The following is a 21,006-nucleotide window of genomic DNA, read 5'->3' as shown; positions in this document are numbered from 1 at the left end:
ACATTTTGCTGGGATACTGGACTCGTGGATACAGCACATTTTATCTTTCCAAGTCTCTGGATCATGTCTTATAATAAAGTCTAAAAGTTTAATCTCTGCTCAGTTGGAACAACATGCAAAAAATAAATTGCCATAATTATTATTAGCATTTTCTTACAGATTTTTCAGAAGCTATTTCTATATCAAGCAGATCAACCTTTCTGTTGTCATAGAGACAAAGATCTTTATATAACCATAGGCAAGGTGAGATTGTTTTTTTCTCTCCCTTCCATTTGTCTGGAACTAATAAGGAAAGGAAATTTTTTCAATCTATTTTTTCTATTATATTTTTTATTCCTCAATTAAAACTAGTAAAAACGTGGGAGGCTATTTTTTTTGTATCACATTTTAGATTTTAAATATCTAAGTTTTAATAAAATATGGAAGGGATGGACAGACATGAACAATTAAACAATGCCATTTTCAAGATTTGTAAGCATGGGCTTGTCAATGATAAGCAATTACAATCCACAATTCCCCCCCACCCCAAACCTCATTTAAACCAAATAGTGAACTTCAGTTGGAAGTCTTAAAAGTCAGGACAGCCAAGGCCTGAAATGATTAAAACGTGAACTAGCACTTGCTGAGGGGCTGCTGAATTCTAAGGTGCTTTAGGTACTCGCCTTCTCCAATCCCCGAACCCAGAGTGCTCCTCTTCTCTCTGCTGAGTTAAGTCCTATGGATAACTTAGTGCAAAACCACCTCCCTCTTCTTCTGGAAGCCTTATCTCATAATTTCAGTTCTCTTCTTTTTACAAACTCCTGATAACTTGTTATTCATAGCATTTGTCTATTTTATAATTACCGTTCACCATTTCATTCATTCATCATTAAGAAAAGAGGATTTTAGCATGAACTCAAACACTTTTCCTGTCCTTTGCCTCAATGTTGAATTATATCTTTACCCAACTGACTTCTTGCCCTGGGACTCAGAAGTCTGTCTGTTCTTTTTTTTTTTTTTTTTTTATATATATATTTTATTGATTTTTTTACAGAGAGGAAGAGAGGAAGGGAGAGGGATAGAGAGTTAGAAACATCGATCAGCTGCCTCTTGCACGCCCCCTACTGGGGATGTGCCCGCAACCAAGGTACATGCCCTTGACCGGAATCGAACCTGGGACCCTTGAGTCCGCAGGCCGACGCTCTATCCACTGAGCCAAACCGGTTTTGGCTTTCTGTTCTTTCTAAGATTAACCTATGATCTGAGACGAATACTTTCCTCCCACCCGCACTGAGATCCCACTCCATCAAATATTATTCTCCCCACCCCTTGCATTGTCAGTGTCTGTCCTTCTCTATGGATTCCTCCCTCTATTTCTCTTTAAAGAAAAAACAAAACAAAACATTTTTCTCAATCCTGTTTATTTTTCATATGTCTCAGAGTTTGGGGTTTTAATTTGATCACAGCTGCATTTTGCAATCGATAGGTATTATGGATGTATGTGTGTGGGGGATGGTGGAGGTGTGGAGATGCGAAGTATATGGCACAAGGAAGTTTACAACATACTTCTTGCTTTCCAGAAGATTATAGCCTCTGTAGAGAGCAATATCTTGCATCAGAATCACGTGGGGAGTTTGTTAAAGCACAGACTGCTGGACCACACCCTCAGTAGATTGGGGCTGGGGCTTGAGAGTATGCATTTCTAACATTTCCCAGGTGATACTCATGCTGCTAGTCTGGGACCACAGTTTGAGGAATATTGCCTTAATGTATCTACCCTCCTATTCATTTTTATGCAACTCTTTGTCATATTGATGTTGAAATCACCATATCCTGCTAAAAAAGTTATCCTGTTTGGGCCTTTATCAGCTCCACCTCCATAGGGTTCTCACCTGAAGATGAGGTCATCTCTCGATTGTCTGATCCTCAGGAAGTCTGACCTTGTGAGACTTGGGTCAGCACGTCTGTTGACCCAAGGCAGGGTGGGGAACCTTCTTTTTTTTTTTTTTTTTTTTTTTTTTTGCCAAGGGCCATTTGAATATTTATAACATCATTCGCTTAATATAATTCACTTAATATAAATTTACGTTGCTATGAAAAAAGCTCCTAGATTTATAGAATTGTGAGTTCCACCTGCAGTTGCCTTGCAGGGCCAGACCAAATGATTTCAAGGTCCTTATGCGGCCTGAGTTTGGATGTTTCCCACCCTGACCTAAGGGGTCTACATGTCTAGGAGAAGATGCTCCTGGAGAGATGCCAAAATAGTGTGTGTGAAGAGAGGAAGTCAAGGGTTCTCCAGAATCCCACAGGGATGGCAAAGGACTTCAGAGCCTGGACAACTAGCTCCTTTTTGGGAGTGAGACTAGACAGCTTTAGCGTGCTAGCAGACTTACCTTGTCTCACACTCAACCCCAAATCTAGTCAGCCCTTAAAATCTTTTAGAAGGGTTCTCAGCTTCTTTAAACTGTGCTGTGGGTCAACAAGAGGATTTTTGTTTTCTTTTGGTCTTTCCCCTTCTGCCTTCTCCAGGGAAGGGGTACACTCCTGAGGTCTCCAAGGGTGTGGCAGCAGGAATTGTTGAGAGATTTCAGTGAAAAGCTGAATCTGAAAGGAGTTGGGACTTGGTCCATCCATTCCTGCCTCCCAACAGGGGTTCTCCATTCAGTGCCAACTTTGGAGAAGCTGGAGAAAAAGTTACATATATATGTAATCTGTATGATGAGTACCAGGCAAGTGAGAGAGGCTGTTAGTGGCACAATCATTCATAAGAGCAGGATGAGAGGCTTGTCAGAGAAGGACAAGGCCTGGGACTTTGAAGGCAGGTTCCATAGATTTGTTGATTGATTGAAACAAATTCTGTCAGCATGGTCCTCACTTTCAGGGGATTTAACTGACGAGATAATTAATGAGAACTAATTAATATAAACCCCTCAACCTTTAAACTGTATCTGTCAACCACAAATATCCCCTGAAGGCCACTCACTCTTCTGGGGGAGAAGTCTGGCCCCTAGGAGGGAGGGGATTCCCCTCAGTGAAATGAGCTTCTGACAGACTGCTGGGGCCCAAGGAATTGGGGAGGGGGTCTCTTTCCTCCCCCAGCATGAAATTCTATCACCTCCAGTTGTTAGAACATGACCAAGACCTCCACTTTGGTGCCTTTTGGATACTTTTATAATATCCCTATTCTCTTGTAACAAGTTTATCAAAATGTAATTCATATACCATAAACTCACCTATTTACAGTGTACAAAGCAGTAATTTTTAGTATATTCATAGAGCTGTCCAACCATCACCACAATCCAATTTTAGATAGTTTTTGTCACCCCCAAAGCCACACCCATGAGCAGTCACCTGGCCCTTACTCCAACCTGGCAGTTTCTAATCTATTTTCTGTGTATCTGGATATTTCATTTTTTTAAAAAAATATTTTTATTAATTTTAGAGAGGAAGGGAGAGGGAGAGAGAGAGAAATATCAATGATGAGGGAGAATCATTGATTGGCTGCCTCCTGCACATGGATGGGGGATCAAGCCTGCAACCCCGGCATGTGCCCTGACTGGCAATGGAACCGTGACCTTCTGATTCATTGGTCGATGATCAACCACTGAGCCACGCTGGCAGAGCTCTGGATATTTGGGTGCCTTTTTCTAAATTGAAGAAAGGAGACCTGGTGACACTCTGATACACTAGCACAAACCCCCATTCTCTTCCTCACCCGATTATTTCAGCACACAACTTCCTCCACCTGCTTGCTGATGTATACAATTCCCTTAACCAGCCCTGTGAGGGTGGAGGCGTTGGTGGCAGGCCCAGGTGGGACACAGGGCCTCTGACTGATGAGGCCTTCATTGAAATGCATTTGTCTGGCACAGGGGTGGAGCAGTGGCTCGCATGCTCACTAAGGTGTAGGTGGGCCCTGGCTGGGGGAGGCGGCTCCCAGCAGTCCGGGTTGAGTGACCAGGTCACCCCTGGCCATTGGGCCTGAACACCTCATTCCTAGAGGACCACAGGAAGCCAGAGGTCCCAGTAAGTTCTACCAACCGGGATGCCCCAAGGCTCAAAGACCACGCAAGATTTCTCAGGGCAGAGACAGCTGCTGATGGAGGAGCATCACACCCTGCCCCTTTCCAGTACCGACAGGGAGCAATGCCTTCCCCTGTGGCTTCTGGGCAGTTCCACACCCCCTCCTGCGGCCCCAACCAGGAGAAAGAGGGGACGGGGGCCCCCAGGGGCTGGAGGTGCGACAGCAGGTGGGGCCCAAATCCAAGGTGCGGTACAGGGTGGTAAGGACAGACCCCAATCTTTGGCTTCTCATCACCCTAAAAGGTGGTGGGTTTGACCAGGCGAAAGGTTTTCCTCCAAAGTTCCAGGTAAAGGCGGGCAAAGAGTAGGGAGGCGAGGTGGTGGGGAGGGAGGGAGGGTCGCAGGTCGGGGGTGGCGCGCGTACTCACAGTCCGGTGAGGCCGGCCCGCGGGCCAGGGCAGCGCAGGGCGCCGTCGGGCGGGCAGCTGCAGGGCTCCGGGCAGTGCGCCCCGCTCAGCGCCCGAGGCAGCGCAGGCGGCAGCAGCAACAGCAGCGCCAGCAGCGGCCACAGCGCCGGTGACGGCTGCCCCATGGCAGGAGAGCCTGATTGCAGGCTTTGGCGACTGGGCGGGCGCCCTTGATAGCCCTGGAGTGGCCCGCGCCCCTCTCCCCGCCCCTTGGCCTGTCCTCCCACCTCCTCGGCTCCGCCCGCCCTTACCCCCGCTATGGCGTCCCCGTCGCTGAAATTATGTTGTGCCTCGACGTGGGACAGTGTTCAGTACCCCATCACTTCCTTACTGCTGCTTTCCCTGGACTGTCCAGTCCGCTACATCTGCAAATAGCCCTAGGGGCGCATGCTTGGGTAAGGGCTGGGGAGTTCAGAATGCCTGTCCTGGCTCCACTGTAACCAGGAGTGTGAAGTTAAGTGAGTTGTGTCACTTCTCCTAACTTCTTTTATTTCATCTGGGAGGGAACAGCCCCATACTCAGGTACAAACCATACTCCATCCCAGGGGTGAAAGTGCCCAGCTGAGAAGCTTCTTCACTCCTTCATTCTCAGCCCTAAATCCTTTCTCCTTCCCCAACACCTCCCTCCACAAGAAACTAATCTGTCCTCCCAACTTCCCCAGTACTGCTCTTGGTAGTAACTGCTTTCCTCCTTATATAATAGCGAGTTGAGTCTGTTCTAATCTGCACTATAGATTGTGAGGTGCCAGGGATTCTTTCTGGCTTCTACTTGATAAAGATTTGTTGAGTGAATGAAACTGCTCTAATAAAATACAGCCGTTACTCCACTGGGAGGCCCAGTATAGGCTGGATCTGTGACAGGTGCTTTTCTTCACATCATGTTTAAGCTTCACAGTAAACTAGCAAGTGTTACAATCAGAAAAACGATGTCCTGAGATGTTACATGATTTTCCCAAAGTCACACAGTTCATAAGCAGTTCAGAAACCTGTTTGAACTCATATTTATCACGCATGTAAAAAAAAAAATACTATATGATCTACATACCAAGGACTTGGAAAGGAGACAAAATGTATGGTAAACCTGGTGATCCATAATTTCCCCTATTTAATCCCATCATTAAAACACTTTTCTACCTTCCTTCCAAGGGCTCTGGAAATCCTAGAAGTCTTTCTGGAAATGGTGGACTTTGAGAGCTGGGAAGGTATCCAAGACTGTACAGAAAGGAAGTGAAAACAAATTCCTTTTTTTCTGTGTTGATGCCACCTCTCATGGACATACTGGCTCAGTCACCAGTCTCTAGTCTTTTGGAGTCTCTTGCCCAAGGAAGGTGAATTAAAAAATATATATTAAAAAAATAATTTGGCTTTGCTAGATGACAGCATTGTGCTAGATGGCATGAAAAACAAAGCTTTGTATGTCTATATGATTATCTTTATGTTCTGGATCCCTGTATCCAACTGCTTACCTGACTACATTTGCTGTTCCCCAGACCTGGAATGATTTTCTCTTCCTTTTTCATATTCCATGTAGGTAAACTCCTAGTTATCCTTCACGACTCAACCCAATGTCACTTCCACTGTAAAGCCTTCTCTGATTCGACTTGCCTGGGTAGTTGTGTGGCCATAGCACCTGATTCTATAGCCAGTAATATAACACACTGCAATTATGGCTTTAATTTTGCTTCCTCCTGTCCATTCATTTTAGTATCGCTAGGGCATTTCATAGCCTCTAGCTCCTAGTAGGTACTCAGTATATATTGTTGAGTAACAGAATGAATAAATGAAACCCATGCACAGATGTATAGCAGATGCTCAATAAATCAGCTGAGAGAAACTTAACAACCTTGCTTGATTTATTTCAACGGGGTCACATTTCCTCTCTTTTAGCTTTGTCAGATTTTGGTGGGGAAGTTGGGGTAACTCTGGGCTTTTCAAACATTTCCACCATATATCCTGAATTGCAGGAGAAAAGGGATGGATACTTCAAGGTGGCTGAGTGGCATTTATTTCAAGTCTTACGTTATATGGGGCCTTTTCTTTTTACTCCATAACCCAGTGGTTGGCAAACCACGGCTCACGAGCCACTCTGTTGACTAATGAGTTTGCCGACCACTGTCATATACTACCCTTTACCTCTTTTCACACAATATACCACAATTGCCTAATCCTCACAGCTTCCAACTACATGGTAACATTTAGTCTAGTCTAGTGGTCGGCAAACTCATTAGTTAACAGAGCGGCAAACTGCGGCTTGCGAGCCACATGTGGCTCGTGAGCCGTGGTTTGCCGACCACTGCCATAGCCTATCTGGTATACTATTATATAAAAACCCAGGGTCCATAATGACTGACTGAAGGCTCAACCAAACACCGGAAGTCAGTCCTGCAGTCAGTGCTGGGTTGCCGTGATGACCCAGCACTGACTGCCACCGGTGAGGGCACAGCGACCAAGAACTGACTGCCAAGGGGGCTGTGGATCAGGTTCGGAGAGAGGCCCAGAGAGAGAGGCAGGGTCTGATCTGCAGCCTCTGCAGCAGCTATTGATCAGCTGTTGCCTCTCTCTTTCTCTCTGGACTTTGCCAGCAGCTGTGCCTCTGTTTCTCTCTGGGCCTCTGCGGGGGCTGCTGATCAGCCCTGCCTCTCTGATCAGGCCCGGACATAGGCCCAGAGATACTGACTGGCATAGAAACTGACCAATCAGAACCAAATCTGGGTGAACTGTGAGGAGCCAATGGCTGCCTAGGAGGCGGAGATTTTGACATTGTCTGGCATAGAAACTGACCAATCAGAACCAAATTGGCTGGCAGGGGAGGACAGTTGGGGGTGAGATAAGGCCTGCAGGGGAGGGCAGTTGGGGGCAAGATCAGGCCATCAGGGGAGGGCAGTTGGGGGGCACGATCAGGCCAGCAGGAGAGGGCAGTTGGGGGCAACCAAGCCAGCAGGGGAGGGCAGTTGGGGGTGAGATCAGGCTGGCAGGGGAGGGCAGTTAGGGGCGATTAGGCAGGCAGACAGAGGCAGCTAGGGATGTTCAGGCAGGCAGGCAGAGGGGTTAGGAGCAATCAGGAAGGCGGGCAGAGGCAATTAGGGACGATCAGGCAGGCAGGCAGGTGAGCGTTTAGGAGCCAGTGGTCTCAGATTGCGAGAGGGATGTTCAACTGCCAGGATCAGGCCTAAACTGGCAGTTGGACATCCCCCAAGGGGTTCCAGATTGGAGAGGGTGCAGGCTGGGCTGAGGGAACCCTCCTCTGTGCACGAATTTCATGCACCGGGCCACTAGTATAAAAAGAATGGTTGCTCCCACCTATCCCTGAAGAGCCATCTGATTCTGTGCTTGGGTATCCTTGGGGGCTACTTAAACTCCCATAAGAGAAGAACAGAGAGATCAGAACATCTTGATTTTCCTTTCTGTTTCATCATCAACCATGTGACTTGGTCTTTGATTTCCTCATCTGTAGGAGGAGGGGTTGGAGTTCACAATCCTTAAGGCTCTTCTAGCTCTACAATGCAAGGCCTTTGTGGGCAGCTCCTATTGTCTTGTTGGTGGAAAGACCTGGATTGTGTATATTGACTTCTTATTGCTTGTGTTGGATTGGAAATCAAATCCTTTATAAAAAGGTGAAGTTGTTCAGTTGAAAGAAAACTTTAATTCTAATGAGCTTTCACTAAGCTTTTGTAACTCTGATTAATTTCTGTTGTATCTTCCTTATCATATTGGTTCTTGTAGTGTACCTATTATAACAAAATCACACTGTTTGTTAAAATCACAAAAGTTTGTTACAGTGGAATTTACCTATCCTTCTCATTAATATGTAACCTATTTAGCGTGATTATTTTTAAGTCTGAAGAACCCCTATGTCATATAATTATACTTATAGTTACTTTTGTCACAGAACCTCAAAAGAGCATGACCCACAATGATTGCTAATTATATTTTACTGACAAACTAAAGTTCTTAGAATTCACAAGAAGTTTATTCTACCTTAAAGAGATAAAGAATATCTGATGTGTCCTAGCCAGTTTGGCTCAGTGGATAGAGTGTCAGCCTGCAGACCAAAGGGTCCCAGTTGGATCTGGTCAAGGGCATGTACTTTGGTTGCAGGCTCCTCCCCAGGCCTGGGGCCTGGTTGGGGCTCATGAAGAGGTAACCAATCGATGTGTTTCTCTGTCTTTTCCCTCTCTCTTCCACTCTCCCTAAAAATCAATGGAAAAAAATATCCTTGGGTGAGGATTAAAAAAAGAAAAAGAATATCTGACACTACAACTCAGAAATCTTAATTTTTTTTTGAAGTTTTAGAACAGGGCTTCTTATATTTTAAGATGCAGAAATATCATTTTGGAAGCTTTAAAAACAAAGATTCTTGGGACCCTTTCTCCAAAGAGACTTCAGTTGATATGAAGTGGGGTCTAAGAGTCTGTTCTAACGAGCACCCATGCAATTTTGATGCATGGGGTTCCCAGAACACAATTTGTAGAACATTAAAATGGAAGTCCTAGAATTAAATTTGCCTTGAGAAGACAAAATTCAAGAATCTTTACTATGGACTCTGAATGAAGTTTAAAAATTTTGACCCATTGTTAAAGAAATCTGGTATGTTGTAGCACATGCATACAAATAATACATTTGTAAAATTGTTCAACTGATTATAATACTGAGGTTTTGTTTTACTTTTTTTTTTTTTTTTAAAGTAGCAATCAGTTTACTCATTTAAATTTTTTTTTGGGGGGGAGAATGAGCAATTTTACAAGATCATAGATCATATTTTTTCTTATGCCTCACTAGATCAAAACTCAATAGCACTTGATGTCACACTGAGATGCTGGAGTTGGAGGAAGTCGGCAAAGTAATGAAAAAACCTCAAGCAGGTTAGGTAAGATTTTCTGAGTTTTGAACACATACCATATTAGTATAATACCATAACTGATATTTCTTCCCTCTTAAGAGCACTGGTTTTACCTTTCCCGTAGAAGGAAAGTAGGGCAGAGGAAGGAAAAATGTGCAAGGAAAGAAAAATACAGTTAGCCTGTCGGTTGTTCACTTTACCACCGGGAGCAAAATAAAACAAAGCAAACAAAAAAGATGACCCCTGAAAGTTACACTGTGAAATTTCATGCAACCTCCCTGTGGCTTGCTTGGAAATTTCACCTTCTGTTTTACTGTCTATGGTACTAAATCAGAGATGTGATCAGCTGTGCCCTCTCCATCTCTGCCCTGGGATTCCTGTCAGCCTTTGCAGGAACTAGATCGAAGCTGAAGGCTGATGGGCACCAGCCCTAGGGATGGGTCTGGGAATAGAGGCTTAAGGATGGTCTAGGCATGAGAGTCCTTCTCCAAGACTGCTGGAGAGAGCTAGAGAAGGAGCCTTGCCATTTTGGTCCTGTTGTTGGAAGGATATAAATGAATTGGGGCTGTTCTCCTTGTCTCATGGAAAAGCTTACCTGCTCTGGCAGTGATTAAAACTACAGAGAGAAAAACAGAGATGAGAGACAGATGTGGGCAAACATAGTCTGAGGCCAGCACCTTCCTTGGATTTCCCAAGTAATGAGCCAATACACCTCTTTTTCCCTTAAGCTAATTGGAGTTGAGTCCATCTTAGTTACAACTAAACTTCCTAATCTCTCCTACCAGCCTTGCTGTGACCTTTATTTGACTTGCCTACATCCTCCTTTCTTTCTCAGCTAGGAAAAAAATAGGGTTTTTCCATTCTTATCTCTGTCATAGGACTCACTTTTCCCCTTTGATTGGTAGCATTTATCATTGTGCTTCTGGGAATAAACTAGCCCAGTGAGTGAACGAACAAATGAATGAATGTGAATGAATGAAAAAAGAGGCAGTGTCATAGAAACACATTCTTCTTCTTTTTAGAGAACCTGCATTTTGCTAAATAACTCTCCAAGCATTCTTTCTATTTTAGGGAAGGACTCCTAGTAAACTGCAACCTTGGTTTAGAAATCAAATTTTCAAACTAAAATATTAGGTAGAGCCAACACAAGGAAAGAGAAAACCTTCTCACATGATGAAATAAATAAAAAAGGAAACAGGATTTGAGTTTTAAAAAACTGATGTAAAATTAATCAAAGTGTGTATTACAGGATACTGTTGCCTCCCATGCTAATTGGCAGTATTTAGGGAAAAGGTGTCAAAATTCAAGAAATTTGGGTCAAATTAAACCAAGTTCTTTACTAGACACTTTCTCAGAATTTATAACATGCATTCTAAATCTCCAAGAAGCTATAGGACATGCAGGGGACTGGTGTTGGTTTTGGGACATACATTGGGAATACTGATTTGGGAATATAGATTGAGAAAATGGACTTTTGTGGCAAAGAACCCCTTCACTAACCTGGAAGCCAGAGCTGACCTTGGCATGGATATAGCCTACTAATACGTGGACTTGCTGGTGATTGGGAAGGTTGCTGGATCCCTCTTCTTCTCCCTCTAGCCTTTGATGTGGACAGTCCAGGTAGAGAACCCCAATGTTATCCGTATATCCTTTTAGGGTGAGCATTGCCTTCCCCAGTCTCCTTTTAAAAATGAAAATCCAGCACACTGATTTGATTATATCTTCATTGGGTTTATTTATATTCAGAATAATTTTTCTGAGTCCTGGGATGGTATGAAGACCCAGGGTACATGGAGTTTAGGAGGTGGATGCACCTCAATTGAGGGGAGGGAGGGCAGGAAGCTTCCTCCCCTCAGAACAGTGCAGGAGCAGACATGACTTGCCCGCAGATGCATTCAGAACACAGAGATTAGAGTCTGGAGAGTGAAAAACCTCTGTTTTCCTCCTGGCTGCCTTGTGTGGAGGTGGCCTCCTCTCTCACCCTCCTGCTCTCATCCTGTCCCTGGATCAGGCGTGGGTAGGGCTCTCAGTCCTCTTGATAGTCCCTCTTGCTCGCATGTTGCTCCATTAGAGATGCTTAGAGCGCCGCATCAGCCTGATGGTGCTGATAATACATGTCACGTTGAATTATGCTTTCTGGACATCATGTCACATGTAGACAAACAGAAAGGCCAGTCATCACCTTAGGGACCGCAAGGCCTTTCTCAAAGGAGGAATCCTTTTCAAGGAATAGGAGTCATTACTGAATTGTGCAGTATGGAGCCCGACAGACTGAGAGAATGGTGCTCCCATTTTCAGCAGAAGGGAAGGCAGTGGGAGCTGATTCGCAGCGGTGCTGAGGGCGCCTGGGGGAGCTGGGCACGCTGGAAGATGAGGAGTGCTGCCGTGGGTTTGCGGAGTTTGAAGTGACAGCTGGCTGGAGAGATCCAGGAGGCAGCTGGACTGCACTGGTGCAGAGCAAGGGAAACACTGAAATGGGAGAGACGAATTCGGGGATCCTACCCTAATGGTTGTCATCTCTTAGAACCACTTTTGGGAAGTTACTTAAGAGGCAGATTTCGGGGGACTTACTGGGAGATTCTGCTTCTGTCCTTTTGGCTCAGGACAGGAAATGTGCATTTGGAAAATTAACCCCAGTCCACCCTCTGAGAAACACATTGCTCCAGAGTGATAGATGAAACCAGGGAGAGGATGTCTGGAGAGAAGTGGGCTCAGGACAGCATGGTGAGTTACCTGTGTTAGGGAGGAGGAGGAATAGGAGGAGCCATAACAGAATTTGGGAATGCAGTAAAATCAAGGGAATAGACTATCCACCCAAGAAACAAGACCCATGATAGGTAAACACAAAGGAAACTTTATTCTAACTTGAAATAAAGGTATGGAAATTAAAGAAAACCAGATGTATGATTTTACTTCTTCTACTAGTAAATTAGCCAAAAGAAAAGTCATTTAAAGCAAACACCAAATGGTAGAGAAATAATTGTAAAACAAACACATCCATGCATTTAAAATGATTTAAGCCTTTTGGAAAGCAATATGGTAATTCCTATCCTGATCCAGGCTTATGTGTATCAATCCATTGATTCTAGAACTTAGAATTTTCCAAAGAAAATATTCAAACAGGATAAAAAACACCATGAGAATGAAGATGTTCATTATAGTAGTGTCCATATAACAAATTTGAAATAATCTAAATATTCAGCAACATTACAGTGATTTTAATAAATTAATTCACTTAATCGATGAAATATTACAGTAATTAAAAGTAATTGGACTAATTAAGAGACATAGAAGAGTTGGATATGTTAAATAAAAAAAGTTAGAGTACAAAGTAATCTTTACATTGTAAGTTCAAATCAACATGTTCCTTTAAGAAGAAAACCAGATTTCATTTTCTGTCCCAATCCTGCAACCCCAAGTCAGCTCAGTGTATCATGTACCATGTTCCTGGTAACCTATAAAGCAAGCCACAGACACCAGTTGGTTTTCTGAGCAGTTACTTGGTTCTCAGATGTAAACATCATAACCCCTCTTCTCCCCAGTTCCATCATTGGCAACTCTTCCCTGCTTTTTATCGACTTAAGATGCCACTTCTGAACCTTTGCACTTTATATCAGCATCTGGCCTTTCTCAGTCCCAACTTTCACCTTCCTTCCCCTCAGGCTCTATGGTGACAGTCCCTCCCAGTTTCAGACACTTTCAAGTACTAACACCCACCTCAAGGGTTCTATAATGTGTCTAAGTTTTTACTTAAAAATTTTTTTTTGCATCGAAGTAATGTCCCTGCTAAAATTATCCAGATGGTTTGAAACACCAAATATTGAAAAATATAATACTTTCTCATATTCCTCCCCCATCCACAGCCATGGCATTTGCTTCATTTCTAAATAATATACTTTTATTGCTACCTGCTTTAATTACCTATTGCTGTATAACAATATTACCACAAATTAGGCAGCCTAAAATTGTTATTGCACAGTTTCTGTGGGTCAGTATTTGGGGCATGGCTTCGCTGGTGGAGGGTGGGCAGGGCTGGGGGAAGATCTGGTGGCCTAATCTCTGTATAGACTTTCATTACATTCTGACACTAGTTAGGTTCCAATTAGAATGTTGGCATGATTGAAGGCTCTGTGAATCTGGCAGCAACCATCAGCCTGCGCTGAGGACTAACTTAGGTTTCTTTGGGCTGGTGTCATCTATGTGGTTCATGAAGGTCTCTTCCCCAAAGCTTTCTCTACTTTCTGCACAGGTCTGCAATTCTCTCCCAGAATGATATCCAGTCAAGGTATCAATATTTAATAATAACAGGATGGATTCTTTAGGGACTTTTGAAAATCATAAAAAATTAGTTTATAATAATTGAACTCACATAAAATTATGAGAATTATGTGTAACTTAACATATAGCTAGCCTAGATATACTTTTATACATCAATGATATATGTTTTTTGGAGTACAATTCTTGAATAAATCTCAAGTTGCTCCATCCAAGAAAATGGATATAATCTTTACCCCCAAGAAAATAGTCTTCTTCTTCTTCTTCTTCTTCTTCTTCTTCTTCTTCTTCTTCTTCTTCTTCTTCTTCTTCTTCTTCTTCTTCTTCTTCTTCTTCTTGTTAATCCTCATAAAAGATATTTTTCCATTGATTTTAGTGAGAGTGGAAGAGAGAGGGAAAGACAGAGAAACATCGATGTGAGACAGACACATCGATTGGTTGCCTCCTGCATGTGCCCCAACCAGGGCCCAGCCAGGGAGGATCCTGCAACCTAGGTACATGCCCTTGACCGGAATTGAACCCCAACTGAGGTACGTACATGCCCTTGACCGGAATCAAACCCAGGACCCTTCAGTCCACAGTCCGACGCTCTATCCGCCATGCCAAACTGGCTAGGGCAAAAAAGTATTCTTTTTGGTCTGATATGTAGTTTTCTTCTCTGAGTGTTTCTAAATATCCTGATCCTACAGGAAGTGGCCCATTCTTTTCTATTCTCACCCAGTCTGTTCTGGGGAGATCGTTTTCCTATACTAATGCCTGTATTATTTATCTTTGGCCAGCTCTTGGTTTTTGATCTGCAAATGTTCCAAGTTCATTTTAAGTACCAGGTATCAGTGATATTGGTGAGGATGTTCTGCTTTCCTCCACACACAATGCTCTGCCCCAGGCAGCTTGTTACCTGGAAGGACTCTCTTCTGTGGGCTGGCACTCGTCATTTTGCCTATCTAGTACACTCTTCCTTTGGTAGCTGCACTCTGCTTTGCTTTTCAGGGAACTCTCTGTCCCCTCTTCACGGTGTTTTGTGAGCCTATTGACCTAAGTGCTCCTTGGTCTTCAACTCTCTTACCTGAGAGGTGGTGAGCACAGGACCTGGGTTAGACTTTCTCTTGGGGGTTCAGTGTTCAGTGAATGACTTGTCGACAGAGGTGGCCAGAGCTGAGTCATTCTTCTTTCATCTGTGAGACTCTGACTGAAATTCTTGGAACTGATTTTTTCCTGTCCTTTTTGAGGACTTCTTGTTTATATCTTAAGTTCTAAAGTTCTAGGACATTACCCAATGTCCTGTTGTTCTAATAAATTATTATTATTATTTTGTCTATATTTTTTAGAATCAGTTTCAATTGCTTACAACTAAAGAATCTAATCATATACCAAGTCTCTCTACCTTTCTTTCCATATGTGGTCCTTTTAAAAACATTAATTTTAGAGAGAGGGAGAGAGAGAGAGAGAGAGAGAGAGAGAGAGAGAGAGAGAGATAGGAACATCAATGTGAGAGAGAAACATCGATTAGTCGATGCCCTGACTGGGAATGGAACCTGCCACCCCTTGGTATACGGGCCGACGCTCCAACCAACTGAGCCATACCAGCCAGAGCTCCACATACGTCTTTTCTGTTCTTTGCTCTATTGGCCAAAAGTGGAAGAACTGCTTCCTACTTCTTTAAGCAAGCAGACTTCCTAAGTGTGTTCTGAGTAAGAGTCTGCCCTGACTTGTCTTGGTGATGTTGTTTAAGAGACTGATGAATGCCATGGAGAGCAGCAAGAGGAGTGGGAGAGCGATTTCCCTCAGACTCTTAACAAGACACCAGGACTGGGGAGGAGGCAGGGACAAAGCTTGGCAAGGACTTGGGCTCAGCAACGTGGGAGCCCCTTCAACACAGTGGCAAGGTTTCAGGGGAGGGCCAATAATGAACCCAGGGAGCCTGACATTAGGCCCCTTTGCTCCCAATGGCAAAAATTCCTTTTCTTCAGTTTGGGCATGGAAGCAGAGATATCAGATTGTAAGGGTTCATCATTGGCTGGGACAATGAGGATGTCAGCAGTGACCATGACTGATTTTTTGAGTACTGTGGAAGCCAACTGAATTCTGGGGAGACCCTCAGGAGGAAGGATACCTCAGTAATATCAGAGACAGAAATTCTTGCAAGTCTAGGAAAGTGAGAACTCAAAATGAAAATTAATTTAATTTAACAAAAATAAAGAAATAGATGTTTTGCATGTCTCAGTGTGTTGATTTAGATTCATAATGGTTATAAGCCCTTAAAAATTCTCATCCATAGCTTAATGAGTGTATTGAATGTCAGTTCTATCCCAAACATCAGCAAGCCTCTCTGTGGGTAAAGCAAAAACATATAGGGTTCTGCCTCAATCTTCCAAGAGCATACAGCCTCATTGGAGAGAGATGACTCAAATAGCTAGAAGGAAGTTAGGTACCCTTACAAAAGCTAATCATCCGAGTCTGACAACAATTTAAGAGCTGTACCTGTGCTTAATTGGCAGATGAGTGGCTTAGTCAATAAGCAGTAAGAGTTTAGTGACTGTAACATTATAGGACAATGGGAGGAAGAAAAATAATTTAATGCTTTTTGTTCCAGTAACGGTGAGTATGAAGGGTTGCTTGTTCCGAGAAAAGGAACAGTTTGTCCTAGCAGTTCACTGCTTCCCAGGGAGCTCCTGCTTTGCCAGCCTCTGGTCTCAAGGGTCCCTCCTCCAGAGATGGGGGGTCAGGCCTACGGGAGCAGCCTGCAGAAATCAAGCAGGCTGATAATGCGCTTAAGATGTTTTCTGCTTATCCTTTCTCTTTGTCTTCCTAAATGCATAGCACTTTTCCAGGTCAGTGTCAGAGGAGCCTATGTTCCCCGTCAACAATAAGACCTAGCAGGCAGGGAGGGGATTGCTTGGGGATTAGGGGAACTCAGAGTGGCTTTGTGTGTCGGCGTTACACAGTCCTCTTCTTCCATGTCAGTATCCAGCACAAGGCTTTTTGAGAGCCTTGCTTAAAAATCTGAAGATATGGCCAACTGGGAGCCCTGGGCTCTGATGTAGGGGAGGAGAAGAGACCAGATAAAGTTCCCGAGAGACCCAGGCTGTGAGGTTGGGTGGATAGGGAAGGGATTTGAGAGTCATGATAGTGTGGAGTTTGTCCTACTGTGATCTTGGCATACAACTTCCTTTTGGAGCTTGGTTTTACTGTCTGTAAAATGACCACAAGAAAATAGATAGGGCTTTAACGAAAACCAAGCACAAACATCTAAATATCCTACATTAACACATTAAGCAGTGGTTATTCACTTTACTAAAAGGATTGTCCCCTTTATAAGAATTCAAAAATCCCATTTACAGGGCAGTTGCCTTTCATTTAAAAGTAGAATTTAGTTTGCAAAATGTGATTGTATTTTCAGCTTTTAAGGAAAATATCAGTTGCATAAAGGGAGTTCTGCATATCTTCTTGCTCTGTTCCTTCTTTATCCCACTACCCAAGATAATGGTGCTTATCCGATGTTTAAGATATGAGCTGAAAATACAAATTGGTAGTGGATTCCTCAGCAAAGACAAACTGGGGTTTATCCTCCAGTGGCTTCTGGACTGGCAGTGGACAAATCTTTGTTCTGGTCCAAGCTCCAAAATAGCTGGATTCCTTTGGACAAGTCTTAGAATCATAGAACCTTTGTGTTGTTAGGGGTCATCTAATACAACCTCCTTTTGAGAGAGGGATTTCAATATCCCTGACTGATAAATTTTCTGGACCTCAGTATGTCCATCTGTATGATGAGGGGAATTGATCTTCAATTTGAATCAGGGCCTATGGTGGAAGTGGGAGGGTTGAGAATTATATCACAATCTACAGAGGCTAAATTCTAGATAGATCATCTAAATAAGACCCCTTGGGGAATCAACCTCTATATATTCCCTCCCTCTGCACAGAGCCACCCTCCTGTGGTCAGTAGTGAGGAAAAGTTCTGAGGTCTTGAGATACTTGCAATTTGACCTGGAGCTACGAGCAGCTCTACCTCTGCATTTACAAAGGAAGATAAAGTCAGGATGTCAGGTGAATTCTTTTCATCTTTGGCTGAGAATTATTCCAAGGTTGAGCAGCCTCACTGCCTTTTCTCTCTTGCTTCTGGCTCTCTCTCCTGTCTTTACCCACTTTTTACCCACCCCCAACCTTTTTTGTCCTTATTATTTTTTTTTTTTAACAATATGCAAACCTCAAGGGCATGCAGTTGGGTCTGGCTGAAATCAGCTGAGTGTTTACAGGATTTATCCAAGGAAGAGCCCTTGGGTCATTGTCATGGCAATTTTGATAATCCTGACAGGGTGCAGATGTGGCTGTCCAGGGCAATCTGAGAGTGCCTCCCACCCTCCAGCCTCAGTCACTGCTGGGGACAAATGGGGCTTGCTTACCCTTTTTTAGTAATCTATGTGCGGGGGGAAAAAAAGTTCCCATAATTTTAGTCATGAAAACCCTGGGTCCAAAATATTTTATCAAAAACTTCATCTGGAGTGAGAAAAAGGCTCTGCAAAGGCTGGTTGAATCATTGGTAGGACTGGGCAAATATGCCATTTTTGCATAACTACGTTGCTTCTTTATTGTCTGCAAACATGTCTATTTACTCTCTCTAATCCTATCTCCCCCTGCTGCCCTCAGATCTGGAATATGAGTTCCCCAAGGCCAGGGATCTTTTTAAATTCATTTCTTGATGTTTTCAATGCCTATCACTGTGCCCAGTCACTTAACAGGACTTTAGTAATGTCTTTTGGGTGAATGAAGAGGTGGCATAGGATGGCAGAGATGTGCAAGGCGACTCCTGTTGGATAGAGATTGGATGAAGGTAGGAATGAGTGATGAAATCGATACCATAAAGATCAATGCCCAGAAAGGTAGATCTGGTGTCCATGTATTTGGAGAACTAGGGTTGGAAAGAAGTTGGTGGCAGGAAGACCAGCAAGGAATGTGAACCAGTCTCCTTGAAAAAGCATTGCTAGCGGTGCCTAGGAGAGACCTGCTATTGCAGCTTTGTTCATCTGGCCAGGGGCACAGCTAGGAGAGATATTCAAATGCCTAAAGAGTTGGGCATAAACTTGAACATAAATGTTCACAGCAGCACTTTTCAGAATAGCTAAGATCTGATCTGACAACTCGGATCTCTATCAACTAATGAATGGGTAAACAGAATGTGATATATCTATATAATGCAGCAATTTTCAACCTTTTCCACATCATGGCACACCTAAACTAATTACAAAAATTCTATGGCACACCAAAAATGTATTTTTTGCAGCTCTGACAAAAAAGGTGTACTTTTTATTCATTTACATCAAATGGCTGTTGTGTTGGCTTCCCCCTCCCCCATTTTTTAAATTTGACAATTTAAGGAGAGAGTGGTCAGTGCCCCTGACTAAATAGTCAGCTAATTCTTGTGGCACACCAGTTGAAAATTACTGATATAATGGAATACCATTTGGCCATAAAAAATGAAACAAGCTATAGCATGGATGAATCTTGAAAACATTGTGTTAAGTGAAAGAAGCAAGTTACAAAAGATCATATGCTGAATATGAAATGTTCAAAATAGACAGTAAGTAGATTAGTGGTTGCAAGGTGCTGAGGGAGGGAGGAATGGGGAGTAATTTCCAATGCGTACAGGTTTTTTTAGAGGGTGATGAAAATGTTCTAAAATTAAATAATGATGATGGTTGTATAACTGTAAATATGCTGAAACCCATCAAATTATATACTTTAAGAAGACAAATTGTATGGTATATGAATTATGTCTCAATAAACATAATTATTAAAAAATAAAAAAATTAATTGCCTGACATAAGGGTTTAAGAGTTTCCTGGGCTTTGGAGGAGAGGCTGCAGGGGTTCCAGAGAGTAAAAATGAATCAATTAGCAGGTTGTTTGTGCTAATAAATAGTGTATATGTGCAAACCAATTCACAAGTCCGCAAATGGCCATCTTCTTTTTATTTCCATTTATTTCGAATGTGGGCTGGTACAAATGCAGCTTGGGTGGGGTCCTCTTCATTCTGCAGTGTTCCACAAGTCCCCTCAGTTCTGGTAGCTGCATGTTAGTGAAGGAGCCCCAGGGCTGTCCCGGACTCTTGCTCCATGTCTGGCTTATTCAGGTTTCACCTGCTCTCACTACAGCCTCTTTTTCTAGGACTCGGTCTGCTGGAGGATGATACCATTCATCTTCAAATTGACCCCTCCCTTAGGCTGCTGACCCATGGTCCTTAAGTCAGGTTGTGAGTCAGGATGCCATTAGAATGGGAGGACTTCTTAGAAGCTGCCAGTGCTTTGCTGGCAAACCAGCTCTCTTGAAAATAGGTTAATTAAGTATCAAATGGCAGAGCCAGGATTAGAGCCCTAAATGTGGGTGCATTTAATCACAAGACTGCCCCACTCACTCTTAAAGTACTCACACTACTTCACAAGATCCCCAACTGTAAGGTCTTCAAAAGGAAGTGGTCCAAGTCAAGAAAAGGGATGTCATTCTAAAACCTCCCGTGTGGCTGATTGCAAACTACCAATGTGAACATTGAGTAGGGAAGAGAGGAGCGTGATTGGCTCTAGACAGGTGGTATGAACCTGGTCCAGAGTACCATTGCTCTCAGGGCGAGTACACTCTGGTGGCTCCTTCACCAGCTCCTCAGGCACATTCAGATGGGTGTTTCCTGGAATATCCAGAAAACATGAAAGCTTTTAACTCCCCCCCCCTGACCCCATATCAACTTATTTGACATTTGTGCAGGCACAGAGGATAAGGACGAGTTGTTAATGAGGAAATGATATATAGGTTTTGATGTGAATAAATCCCACACCAAAATACTGATGGAGAAGGAGATTAGATTTCTGATGGGCTCATGTTTGTTTGCTATCCTGTCACTTTCGGAAAGCATATGACTGTGTACGCTAGATCCACATAGATTATGTGGGGCTTACATGTAAAACAAAGGACTTCTTTTTGCATATGCTGTCTGATTTCTAGGCTTCAACCTGGTAGAGAAACCTTAACCTTACCATGCCATCCATCACTTTTCTAGGATTTCCATCCTCACCAACCACTGTATTCTTTATAATTTTAGAACCTTTCAACAACCCCCAGAAGAAACACCATGCACAGTAATAGTCACTCCTTATTCTCACTCCCTCCCCCTCACTGTCCAGAATAATACCAAGACACTAATCTACGTTGTTTCTGCGGATTTGCATATTCTGGACATTGCATATAAATGGAATCATACAATATGTGGTTTTATTACATCAAGCTTCTTTCACTTAGCATAATGTTTTTCAAGTTTCCTCCATGTCATAGTATGTATCAGCAATTTATTCTTTTTTATTGCCAAATTATATTAAATTGTATGGATATATCACACTTTATTTATCCATCTGTCATTTAATGGACATTTGGGTTG

General features: G+C 43.2%; 1 protein-coding gene across 1 annotated transcript in view; it reads right to left on the bottom strand.

The window, feature by feature from the left end:
- LHCGR (luteinizing hormone/choriogonadotropin receptor) overlaps positions 1-4,594 on the bottom strand; it is a gene marked incomplete at both ends in the record, with an annotated part of 63,835 nt that extends 59,241 nt beyond the window's left edge. The window contains one exon of the mRNA XM_080684869.1: positions 4,431-4,594. Within this exon, the coding sequence (XP_080540995.1) occupies positions 4,431-4,594 (164 nt within the window). The remainder of the gene's footprint in view (positions 1-4,430) is intronic.
- Positions 4,595-21,006: the final 16,412 nt, after the last annotated feature.

This window comes from Plecotus auritus, assembly GCF_963455305.1.
Source record: "Plecotus auritus genome assembly, chromosome: 8".
Taxonomy (NCBI): domain Eukaryota; kingdom Metazoa; phylum Chordata; class Mammalia; order Chiroptera; family Vespertilionidae; genus Plecotus; species Plecotus auritus.
The sequence above is the reverse complement of the archived record's forward strand: the minus strand, read 5'-3'. Positions and strand labels throughout refer to the sequence as shown.